The sequence below is a fragment of the Copadichromis virginalis genome, linkage group LG10 (assembly GCF_057382275.1).
Source record: "Copadichromis virginalis isolate Kocher_CV1m ecotype Utaka linkage group LG10, C_Virginalis_male_GT1.1, whole genome shotgun sequence".
In the NCBI taxonomy this organism is placed as follows: Eukaryota; Metazoa; Chordata; class Actinopteri; order Cichliformes; family Cichlidae; genus Copadichromis; species Copadichromis virginalis.
This window is the reverse complement of record NC_140627.1, coordinates 34,426,180-34,438,259: the sequence shown is the minus strand read 5'-3', so window position 1 is coordinate 34,438,259 and position 12,080 is coordinate 34,426,180. Positions and strand designations below refer to the sequence as shown.

At 52.2% G+C, this 12,080-nt stretch overlaps 1 protein-coding gene across 2 annotated transcripts; it reads right to left on the bottom strand.

Moving 5' to 3' along the window:
* Nucleotides 1–776: 776 nt before the first annotated feature.
* pcf11 (PCF11 cleavage and polyadenylation factor subunit) lies at nt 777–11,861 on the bottom strand. 2 transcript variants are annotated; one of them, XM_085471167.1, is made up of 18 exons: nt 11,346–11,861; nt 9,356–9,481; nt 8,898–9,080; nt 7,771–7,983; nt 6,284–7,221; nt 6,031–6,205; nt 5,509–5,911; nt 5,290–5,427; nt 5,137–5,202; nt 3,636–4,894; nt 2,680–2,746; nt 2,466–2,591; nt 2,251–2,389; nt 1,992–2,175; nt 1,755–1,910; nt 1,571–1,663; nt 1,445–1,480; nt 777–1,342 (listed from the first exon to the last, which is right to left on the bottom strand). In XM_085471167.1, exons 1-18 carry the CDS (start codon nt 11,586–11,588, stop codon nt 1,115–1,117), a joined length of 4,773 nt encoding a protein of 1,590 aa, XP_085327293.1. In that variant the 5' UTR covers nt 11,589–11,861; the 3' UTR covers nt 777–1,114. The 2 variants fall into 2 exon arrangements, with proteins under 2 accessions (XP_085327293.1, XP_085327294.1); XM_085471168.1 differs by lacking the exon at nt 5,137–5,202 and having other exon boundaries at nt 11,346–11,860.
* Between the last annotated feature and the right edge of the window lie 219 nt (nt 11,862–12,080).

The following is a 12,080-nucleotide window of genomic DNA, read 5'->3' as shown; positions in this document are numbered from 1 at the left end:
GCCCAGTTGCTTCTGCAGGGTGACAGCGCCACTCTGAGGTCAGTCAGAGGAAGTGCAGCTCGCCCAGCGGTCACATCAGTGCTGACAGGAAGCGTAACCTCGAAATAACGCGTCACCAGAACACCAGAAATGAAAGCAGACTCCGCCAAAGTGCTGAATATACAAGTGAGACCAAAGAAGAAGAGGGTTCATCTCCGTCTCCCTGTCAGCTTCACCTGCAGCTTTTTGGCCAATCAGATCCCAGAAAACAGCCTCACGCTTCCTGAGAGGTCAAAGTGCAACCTGTTTCACTGCTGACACTTCACTAGTATCACCAGCCTGGAGCTGCTTTCAGCCTTCATGGATTCAAGGAGCTGCTGGAGGTCAGGGTCCATGTTGATCTGACATCATCACACATGCTGTTGTAGCCATCATGACAGTAAAGCTCCTCTACTGGTCTATGGAGGCCATCTGAGTGCAGCACATTCACCTCTGACCTCGTGTCTGCGCTGCAAAATGAGCCCGTCATGTGATTGGCTGATACTACAAGTGGCAGGTTATTTAAGCTGAGATGAACTCAGTTCTTATCCTTCTGTGACTGTCGGCTCAGCACCAGCTTCACTTCCTCTTCAAATGAACTTTTAACACACACACACACACACACTCACACACACACACGAATAAATACCCAGAGCAGGATGTTTGAACCCACTGAACCTTTATTGATGTTTGGAACCCAAATGACAGTAAAACTCAGGCAATTAACGATCAATGAGATCAATCAGTATTCACACAAACAGCTTTCAGATGCTTTTATTGATCCAAAGAGAAAGAAAAACGGAAAGAGGGCGGGCTCCTCGGTAGACGAGTCCACGACGCCTCCCGCTCAGACGATGCTTACCTTCAACACCTGCGAGGGCCCATCGATAAACCAATCAATCATCAATAATCTATGTACAGGGGTAACAGCTGATTCAATCACTGTAACACCAGAGTTACCAAAAATACTTTAATGTATAAATTAGGTCATGTACAGGTTCACTGAGGCAGCCGCACGGCCGCGAGTCCAAATACAAAAATGTATTCAAGTACAGACGCAGAGGACGAGTCCCTGCAGCTAAAAACCGCCGCCACCTCACAACGCCGCCGCCGCCGCCTCACCTGCCTCCGTCTTCACTTCAGGAGGCTCCCCGCTCTCATTCTGCACCTCCTGTTTCACTGAGGTGGCGGCGGCAGCAGCAGCGGCAGCAACAGCACAGGAAGTGACCTCCTCCTGCTTTTCTTCCGTCTTCACGAAGGCGCCCAGCGGGTGGTCGGTCAGCAGCTTACTGGGCGACGGCGTGACGTCGACATACGACGATGTCTGAGGAGACAAATGAGAGCGGCGCAAAGAAAAACATGTGAGTTTATACCAGAGAAGAAGAAAGAGGAGGAAGGAGGAGGTGAGGGAGGAGGTGAGACTTACGTTCTTATAATCCTCGAAGCAGGAGGGGTGGAAGTTCTGTGGAGGGAAAACAAACAGCTGGTCACTCGCTTTGTTCTTATTGGTCATCTTACTGATTAGAAGTGGATGGGTGGAGCCTCGGCACACCTTGTCATCGACCTTGACGGCGTTCTTCAGGAACCAGTCCTCCTCCTCCTCCACCCAGTACGTCTCAAAGGGCTCCTGACAGATCTCACAGCTCTGCAGGGAGGAAGGAAGCATTTTTATTGGGCGAGCCTGTGATGTCACCGACAAGCAGGTTGGCCGTCGATTGGCCGTCCGCCGTACTCACCTCTCCCACCTGGTCCTTGGTGGCTCTCACGATCTGGAACTCCTTCTCCTTGGCAGCCGCCTGGCTCTTCTGCACCTCCTCCTCGTTCTCCTTCTCGAAGAACTGGCTCTTGGCGCGCTCCTCCAGGTCGGCGATCTCCTCGAACTCGATCCAGTCCTGCACGACAAACGTATCGTTACATCAGAGCGCTCCACAGGGAGCTAGGCGCCGCGCCCCATGAGGCGTGTTCGTTCTCACCGTGAGGCTGTAGTACCAGCGGCGGTGCGTGACCTTCTTGCTCGCCACTTTGCCGGCGTGGTTCTGCCTGAAGTGCCAGTCCAGGTGGTCAGCGTACATGTCGGTCTGGGCGGCGGTGAAGCGCATGCTGCACAGGCAGCACTGGTTCCCTGAGTACAGCTTCGTCACCACGCTCTCGTAGCGCCTGCGAGAGGGGCGGGGCAAAGTGAGTCACAGCAGAACAAAGTAACCTCGACGATGAGGACAGGCAAAGACTCACTGTTTCATATCGTCGATGCTGAAGCTGGTGAGGTCCAGCATGTCGTCCTCGCCCTCGCCCTCACCCTCACCCTCCACCTCCTGCTCCTCCTCTTCCTCCTCCTCTGGTGGCGGTGCCGGCGGAGGTACAGAAGACGATTCTGGAAAAAAAACCAAACACATCAAACTCGACTGAAGAAGAAGGTTAAAGGCGACAGAGGGAGGGGCTTCACTGACCGCTGCTGGAGGCGGGCGCGGCGTCGGGCTGCGAGGGTTTGATGATGCCGGTGGAGAGGAGCTTGGACAGCAGGTCGTTCACGTCCACCTGACCGAAGTGGTTCTCCGGAGGGACAACCTGCGGATCTACGCAAATACCAACAACCAGTCACGATTTCTGACCTTAAACTCGAGAGCGTTAAAGCTGACCGACACAAACGGCACGCAAACTTACTCTGCTGTCCGAAAGGCACGGCGGTCTGAGGTAGGAAGGGCTGGGCCATGGCTCCCATCACGCTCACCTGAAAACAGCACAGGTACAAACACTCAGATCATTCCCCAGGAACTCGCCCTGCTCAACAACGTGGCCTCTGCACCAATCAGAGCCACCAGCTCAGAGGATCAACTGCACATCTTCCTGCCATTTCTGCACCTCACTCCTACCTGACACGTTCACTTGTTTGCTCAGCAGCGTCTGCTGCCACCTTCTGGCAGTAGTGGGGCTAATTTAATGATAAATGTCCTGAACCGGCGCAACAGCACGCTCTGTAGCATTAACTCCGCCCTCTGCACAGCCTGATACCTTTAAATGTAGTTTTTTTTTTTTAAATTCTCTTTAAAAAAGAAAAACAATTAAAAAGGAAAATTAATCATCACAGAGGTCAAAGGTCCAGAAACTTGTGACCATGCAGAACAGTAACACTTGCAGTCCATCTGTGCTGCATGCTGCATGCCTGCTGGGCCTACCCGATTGGCTGTTTTATATGGAAGAACTCCATTCGCTCCAACTGACCTGGAGTAGTTGCAGAAGTTAGCAACATAGGCTGGCTGTGCCTCAGCGATAGATGTAGGTTTTAAAGTTTCATTGTTTCTAAATAAAACTCAGGTGCATGTATCGCATGAGGAGACTCAGGCACTGCGATTATACAGGATTAGCATGCTAGCATGCTGTTAGCAGGCCAATAACGGCTCTTTTAGCTGCGTCTCCATGTATCACATCAACTCTGACTTAACTGATGCCTAAGTGTTTGGTTGCCCCAAACTACAGTCACAGCTGCTCAGCTGTGGGTGGAGCTCCAGTTGCTCTGAATTTGACACTGGACTGAACCGAGGCAGCTCTGATTGAAACCTGTCTGAAACTACCTCTGTTCTTATTGGTCTAGATCCTGTGATGTCCTGTGCGTTGCTTACCGGCTGCTGTAAGCCAACAGCGGGTGCCCCGGGGTTGTAGAAGGGGGCGGGTCCTGGCTGACTGAACGGCTGCACATGGAAGTTTCCGGCTTGCTGCATGTTCTGTTGCGCCGGGAACGCCGCTGGTGCTGCAGGGAACTGAGGATTGATGGGGTCCGGGAAACGCTGGGGGGGCATGGCGAAGTTCTGCTGGGGGGCCATGGGGGTTTCGTACATGGGCGGGCCCATCTGTCTCATGAGGGGCTGCAGGTTGTGTTGGGGTTCGAAGCGCAGGTGGCCCTGCCCGGGGAAGTGCTCGAAGTGCGGGGGGCCTCCCTGATGTGGCACGTCATACCGGGGGCCCGGTTGGCCCGGCCCCTCGAAGTGTCCAGGGCCATCAAACCTCGTGGGGCCCTCGAAGCGTGCTGGCCGCTGCTGGAAGCCCATGGGGGCGGATCCAGGGCCGGGACCCATGTTGTTTAAGTGACGTGGTGCTTCGAAGCGCTGCAGCGGGCCCTCTGAGTGGCCGGGTGCCGGCACCTCAAATCGTGTCTGTAGTGCGACAGGAGCCCCGAACCTGCCGGGCCCCTGAGGGGGGCCCTCAAACCGCCCTATTCGTTCTCCGCCTCTCATCGGGCCATGACTGATGTGTCCGGGACCGTCCACCCTCTCCGCCATTGTGTGATGAGTTGGTCCGGCACCCTCGAACCTGCTGGGGGCTGGGTGGTGAGGCCCCTCACACTGCAGTGAGTCATCGAACCGCCCAGGGCCACCGCCGCCTTCATACCATCCTGGGGCGTGAGGCCTAGAAGAGCCCATATGACCGGGGCCATTGTAGCGTGCAGGGGGGTGTCCCCCGTCATGAGGTGGTGTGTGTCCGGGTGACCCGCCGTGCTGTCGGACCGAAGATTGCGGCCCTCCACGGGGGAGTGGCGCCTTCAGGATGGATTTGGTTGAAGCATGAGGCGGCGGGGCATCAAGGGGCCCGTCGTCCGAGTGCTCGCTGTTTGGGCTCTCAAAGCGCGCTATCGGGCTCATGTCAGCAGAGTCTTTCTGTAACGGTGATAGCCGTTCGCGCTCGAAGCGTGTCGCCGTGGCGTCCAGGCCAGCTGGGCTCGGGGAGTTCCTGTGGACCACTGTGCCCGAAGGAGGGGGCACCTCCGGCCTGCGGGCGTCAGCAGGTGGGCCGTACCGCCGTGGGACATTGTAGCTGCTCTTTTGCTCCTCGCGGTCGTTATAATGCTGCCGCTCTGTCAGCGGCGAGGTCCACTCTCTCTCATCTGGAAACCACAGAAGAAGAAATGCTGTGAACGCTGCCGCTTCCTGTCAGCTGATAAATTACAGTTTGAGCTTCATCTGTCTGAATGTGAGGGTGACACTACAGAACTGCAGAGGTGGCCGACTACGACTCCCACAATGCCTTGAAAGGCTGGCGGTGAGGGGGAGTGTCTAATTAGCGGTTAGCTGATGATGTAATCGGGGCTCCTGACTGAATGTGTAGGACTCGTTAGAAATGTCTAACCCTGCTGAAGTATCCCTGATCGACACCCTGACACCCCGCCGCTCCAGAACCTGACCTCTGACCTCTCTGTGGATAAAGATGACAGATAACAGGTAACCTTCACGCCACTTGAACACGTGAACGCAGCGCAGCATGGTGGCGGCGTGCACTCACTTGTCTCTCTGTGGTCGGGTCTCTTCGTGAAGCGAAGACCTGGCTTCAGCGCTGGAAACTCTTTGCCGTGGTTGTACTCCTCAACCATGGGGGCGAGCGGCGCCCGATGCTCCTCGCACTCTTTGCTCCGCCTCTCGCCTGAAAAGGGCAGCAGATGTGTTTTTGTTTAAGGAATAAAGCTCTGTTCTCTGGCTAATTTATTGATCATGTGACGCTCACCTGGCCTGTCTCGCGGGCCTCGGTTGTATTTATGTGGCGGCGGATGTCCGCCGCTCTGACCGCCACCCATCTTCTCGCTGTGCCCTGGTTTGTCGGTGATCTCGGGAGTCTCCTCCCCCTCCCACTCCTCTCCGGCAGGTCGGTGATTGACCTGAGTCTTCCTCAGCTTCGACTTGTGCTCGTAGTATGACAGCTCCGCCGGGTCCATGCCTTCGTGGGGGCGGGGCTGAGATGAGGGAGTGCTCAGCAGTGGCGGCTGCTTCTTGACGGGGAAGTCTGATTCGTCCCAGCTGTCTTTGCGCAGCTGGATCTCCTCCTGATACTGGTACAGCTGTTTGATCTGGTGAGCCATATTGAGGAACTCCTCGCGGGAGATCTCGCCACTCTCCATGCGCTTGCTCGCCTGCAGACATGTCATAGTCACATGATATTTAGTGACATGGTAACCCCCCCCACTGATCATAACAAGTGAAAACCAGTGAAACAGCTTTATCCTGCATGTGAGCGGGTCAGTGAACGTACCCTCCTCAGCAGGTCCTTCTTGGAGGCGGAGTTCAGGACATCGGGGATCTGCAGGTTGGCGTCGACGCTGAGCCGGTGCTTCGGGGTTCGGGGGGTGCTGGGGCGGTTTGGCGTGCTGTACGGTTTGTGTCTCTGAGGCGTGGGCTTGGCGTGCACGTCGCCCGACAGCTTCATGCTGAGGAGGAAAACGATTTACGTTTTTTAAAGTTTTAAAACTTTTGAATAATATTTCTGATGCGTTTGATGAACTCACTGTTTACTCTCCTCCCAGCCGCTCCTCCAGCGGTGAGGGGCGTCCTTCATCTCCTTGCAGCCTCCGTCGTGGCTGCGTGGCGAGTGAGAGTCTCTGGTCTCGGAGTGGCGTTCCTCCCCGGGTCTCTTGGACCTTCTGCTCTCAGATTGGCTTTTGGGGGTGGGACGGTCCTCCCGACCGGGCTTGCTGTGCAGCAGGTCGAGCCTCCGTGGTTTTCCAGCTTTGTGCAAAGGTGATGGCGAGGACGAGCTGCTGCGGGCTCTGCCCTTTGGCGAGCGTCTGTCCTTCCTCTTTGGGGAGCCGGCGGGGGATCGCGACCTAGACCGCGAGCGAGTGCGCTTCCTTGCATGCGTTCTGGCGTTGCCAGCGGTCTTATCAGCAGCCTTGTCACGCTCGTGTTTGGCGACCGAACCATTCACCAGTTTGCCTTTGAACCTCTGAGGCTCCGCCCCCCGTGCAGCATCCTCCCGCTCCTCATCACCACATCGCTTCTTCTCCTTCTGCTCACCGTCCTTGCCCTCGCCCACCTTGTCCTGCGTGCGTTTCCTCAGCCGCGGGTCTTTCTTCGTGCCGCTCTGAAGCGCTGCCTCCGCTGCTTTGGTTTTACTCGGCCCACTCTTCGCCATTGGAGACGGCGATTTGGATTTGGGTTTCTCCTGTGGAGCGTCTTTCTTCTGCATCCTGGCTTTCTCCAGAGCGAGAGTGTGACTTCCTGTGGTGGGTGGAGTCTCTCTTTTTGTTGTGGCAGGCTGGTCTTTAGGTAGGGGGCCAGTGGGCGGGCGGTTCAGCCGGGGGTCTCTGACGGACGACTTTGAATCGCTCTGAGGGGGTACCCAGGGTCGGACCACGGGAGCGGGTTGGCTGATGAGCTTGGGCGCCGGGCTCATTGCTGATGAAGTGGAGATCGCCGTCGCTGCTGGTAATGTGAAGCCGCTGACCTGTAACCATGTGACAGAGCTGCCTGTTAAATATGTGCAAGTTTCTACACAACAAACCTGACAGCAGATAAACTCCGCTTTAAGGTGTCGCGGATAAATACAGGAAAGTAAAACAAAAACAACAAGTCCTAACACACGGGAAAAGACCCGAGGAAACAGCGTTAACGACAAAAACCCTGAAAACCATAAATGTCACACCCGAGCCTCGACTCTCACGGCCCTGGGACCGCTGCTCTAAACCTTCGGACAAGTGACAGGTGAGCTTTGAGCCAAAACAAAAGATTTAAGACTCTGCTGCTTCTTCCTGTCGTTTTTACCCTTTAAATGGGAACTAGCAGCGTCCCAGTTCAGATCAAACTGGTTTGTAGTTTGATCTGAACTGGAGCTGAAGGCTTTAACACATTTGGGGTGTTTCAGGGTTTTTAAAGCAGTGAATGGCCATGACAGCGCTCAGATAATGTTCTGGTTTTAGCTTAAGTCTGAACCCCTGGATTGTGATGCAGACACGCGATTGGCTAACAGTGATGTTACAGCCCCAGGTGGTCGTACCAGCTGAGCTTTGGTCTGCTCCAGCTCCAGTTCGATCTTCTTCTGCTGGAGCTCCAGGAGCTGCTTCTGTTTGGCCAGCAGCTGCTGCCGGATTAGCTGCTCCTGTGTCAGGCTGGACTGACTGATGGCGGCAGGGACCGGCTGAGGGGCAGGTGGGGCTGTGGGCGGTGGCTGGGCCGGGGTTGGCCTGGGAGAGGATGAAGACTCCTCAGGCTGAAAGACGGAGAGAAAGATAACTTCGGTTTAGAACTCAAGTTCAGCTCCACAAAATCCCATCGCTCAATGTGGATGATGCTGTGTGTGGTCAGAGACCAGGGAGGGTCACTGGGGTCCAACCCTGGAGCCTGACCCGGACACAGGTAAGGAGCACGTGGATGTGACACTTGACCCGGTCATATTTATGGAAAACCTCTTTAAAAACATTTCCAGTGATCAAACTAACCAAACCTGCATGCAGCCACCTGACAGTGGTTAACACTGGTTTGAACCAGTTTATCAGGTTCACTCTGCATGGATGTCCTGACAGGTTAACCCAGTCTGACACCAGTCAACAGTTTAATAAAAGCATGACGTCTGCTCACTTTAGTTGGTTAAAAATTGTCAAATTCTGTCATTTGAGCCAAACAAACCAATTTCTGCTCCCAGCTTCATTTTTCTACTTTATCTGACGTGAGCTCGACAGCAGATCTGAAAGCAGCTTCACAACGTAACCAAGCACAACCGAAACCTCAGATCAGGCACAAAAACTCAACGCTCATAAGAGCAAAAGTAAAAAAACAAAATAGTACACAGAGTTCTGCCGGGTCTCCTTTATTCTCCTCAGCACATCTTTATTTGAAGATATTACAGCAGAAAAACTAAAAACAAAAACCTCCCACGCTGAAGCTCTCTGGACCTTTTAAAGACTCTTAATAGGAAACATTGTTTGTGGTAGTTACTGTAACAATAACTTATTTACATGTGAACAATCCTCAGGGGTGTACTTGCACGTTTCACTACATCTTCTTTATCGACATTTCAAGGGCACAGACACATTTATTGAGAAGCCCGACGAGGACCTCAGGAACAAACCTCTGCGCCGGGGCGACCTCGGGCTGCCCGAGGCTCACGCCCCCGCTCGTACACACCTGTTTGAGGAACTTGGGGTTGACGTGGATGCTGGAGTTGGGGGTGGGCGGCGGCAGCTTGATGGGCCACGCTGGGTCCACAGAGTTGACCTTCACGTCAAGCGCGTACAGCTTCTTGGGCGGGAACACGTCGTCCCAGGTGGAGCGCAGCTTGAACAGGGACTTTCTAGTGTTTTCGTCCACCTACAAACAGAGGACAGCGCTTGGTCCACAGCCACCAACAAAAAGCAGACATCACACTGTGCACAGCTGTTAGTCCACTTCAAAACATCAGCTAAAGTCCTAAAGCCTCCCTCCAGCTTTCATTAGCAGTACGTTACGCAGTAAGACAGGAGCAGAGTGCAGGAGACTACACAGAAGAAAGCAAGCAACAGGACAAACAGGAGGGAGTGCGAGGGCTGCTAACATGTCACTGCTTAAATCTTAACAAGGCCAAACGGCAGCAAAGAGAACTGTACCTTTTCAAAGACACATATAAATGAAGGGATTAGGTTTTTAGCAAACACTGCAAGGTATTCTCCTCCAACATTCTTCACTATGGAATCCACTAAGTACAAAACTGGAAGCTTCTCGCTGGGTGGGGCCTGGAGCAATAAGAGAACTCGACAAGTTTAGAAAACAAACAGGGGTTAAAAGCAACATTTCAGAATAAAAGCTCACAGTACACCTGCCCCGCCCCTCAGCACCCAAAAACGTGGAAAAAGTTCAAAAGGTCAAGAACTGCAGGAAAACATCTCAGTCCCAGTCAGTCCGTGCGCTGCTGCGTCTTCACAGGAGAAAAAGGAAAAGTCATCTTCCCGAGTCCACTCAGCGTCTGCCGAGTTACAAAATGAGTCCGTGGCGCCGCCAGGCTTCAGTCCAGGAGCCGTTTACCTCCAAAGAGCGTTTGTAACCTTCCACCGCTCTTTGTACGTTTACCCAGAAGGCTCGTCTTCGAGGTGACTCCACCCCCAGTGAGCTTTATTCCCCCTCACACCTCCACTTTGACCCCCGACATCTTTAATCCCCCCCCCCTCCCTCAGTGTGTGCAGTAAATGAAACCAGAGTCATGCCAAGAAATTACACTGGGAAATAAAAAATGACAAAAAGCACATTTCACATTTTTTATTATAAACATTTTAACCATTCAAATCACATTTTTCAAGAATTCAAGATTCACTCGAGAATTAAATCAAGTGTCATGGACCAGAAGCTGAGTGTAACGTGATGGCGGGCGGAGGGGGTGTTGAAGACGCCCCGTTAATCAATGACCCGACACTGATAACACACAACAGATCAGACTGAAACCATTCAGAGACACTGATGTGGTCTGAGCTCAGCAGGACTACAGATGGTCAAAATCCACCAAAAACTCGAGCCGCTAATCCTCAGTCAGATCAATGTGACGAGCTTCACGCTGATTGAAAGCTCAAGTGCTGCAGAGGGAAGTTTGACTGTTTACCAAAGCTTTGTTCAACACGTGCACACCTCAGACTTCTAAAGGAGAACTGACACCATCAGCACAGCAGTTATTTATTCATTTACAGACATCAGCGGGCGACACTTCAACACGTCAGGCACTTCTATGAAATCTGTCCTTGGTTTAAAGTCAAACTGCTGAACCTGATGTGAGGAGTTTAGGCCAATTCAAGGTTTTTACTGTTTCTTTATTTAACAAAGTTTAGACCACTTCAGAGCATTAGCCTGAGACCAGCAGGGCACAAACTGAGACATCACCCGGAGTTCAGTAGAGCTACTGTCCGACTGAGGCCAGAAATAACAGCGCGGTGATTTCCCCTGTTCAGGAAAGTGACTCAGATTTACTTCCCCAGCTCTATGTGGCCTCATCCTTTGTGTTAATAACCCAGAGAAACAAGACTTTCAAAAAACATCCATTTTGTGAATTTAGTATTTTTTAATTTTAAGAAATAATCATCAGCCTGAACTTTAATCTAGGTTTTAAAGCAGCCTCGTGCAGATTTCGGCCCTTCCCACGTGTCAGAAAGTATTCTGTCGCTGCAGTTGTTTAAATAAAGTTGGTTTAAACAAACTACCATGGCAACAAGCTGAACCAAAGTTAACGTCCCGCTAAAGTGCCGCCTTCTTTTCTACTCACGTCTACTGACGTTTACTCCACATTAAAGAGGAAAACGCAGAGCGAACGGTAAAGACGGACTGATTTAAGGTGGGCTGATTTAAGGTGGATTTCAACTCCAGACCACATCGAGTACCTACAGCGAGTCTGCAGAGAAATGGCGTGCTGCTGAGTACAATAAAGAATAAATGGTCGGTTGACTTTAATACACACAGTTGTTCAAGAGTTGGCTGAATGCGGAGCTAGCAGAACAAACAGCTGGATGTTTTCAGAGACCGTTACCGCGGCCGACCTCGTCGCCATGTTCGGCTAGCAGCTAACTACATACATCGACAGCAAACATCTGTGTGAAAGTATTCTATATTCATAAAAACCTTGCTTATTTGTGCTTCAATAATTTCCACGATATCCTTGGCGAAGTTGATGTTTTCCTCGGCCAGGATGGTCAGCATGTTGATGTGCGGCTTGCTGTTAAACGTCAGGTCTTCGAGGGAGGACTGGTACTCCCGGCAGGCGTCTTCCCTCGCCGCGCTGTCGTCCATCTTTGAGCTGAGACACTCGGCCAAACCTAAGCGAGTCTTACCGAAACCATAACCACTGATCAGCAGGCAGTCCATGAACTCATACGGCTAACTGTTCGTCCCGGACTTGTTGAGAAATCACGCCGGTTCGGGGGTATATTTCAGCCGTCTTCTGTCGCAGTTCAGTGCCCTTTCAACGACCACAAGAAAATGGCGACTGTAACTGAAGGAAGTCTACGTCACGTTGAGGTTTTTATAACAGTCGTGATGTCAGTGCAGGGTCATTGGCTGGTTTCAGCCCGCCTTAACCTGGGTTTTCTTTGCGATTAGTTGGGGGAAATAACGGCCACACAAATGAGCCAATCAGAGTGGAGTACCGTCAATCCCGATTACATAACGAAAAATGATTGCAACAGCTCTTACTCAACGACCAGGCCGCAGCACTACTCGCAAATAAACACGTTACTCATTAGAAACTATGTTCGCATATCGTAACACCAATAAATAAATATATATAGATATGTATATTTAAAAACTAAATTTAATCAATTCAAACAATTTTAATTCTACATTTTGATCGAACTGTGT

Excerpts from the sequence above, each read along its gene's own strand:
- pcf11 (XM_085471167.1), bottom strand. The coding sequence starts at position 11,588 with ATGGACTGCCTGCTGATCAGTGGTTATGGTTTCGGTAAGACTCGCTTA. Across the intron at positions 2,747-3,635 it reads CTGTTGGCTTACAGCAGCCG|GTGAGCGTGATGGGAGCCAT; the intron begins GTAAGCAACGCA and ends TGCTGTTTTCAG. Across the intron at positions 1,911-1,991 it reads GCTGGTACTACAGCCTCACG|GACTGGATCGAGTTCGAGGA; the intron begins GTGAGAACGAAC and ends TTTGTCGTGCAG.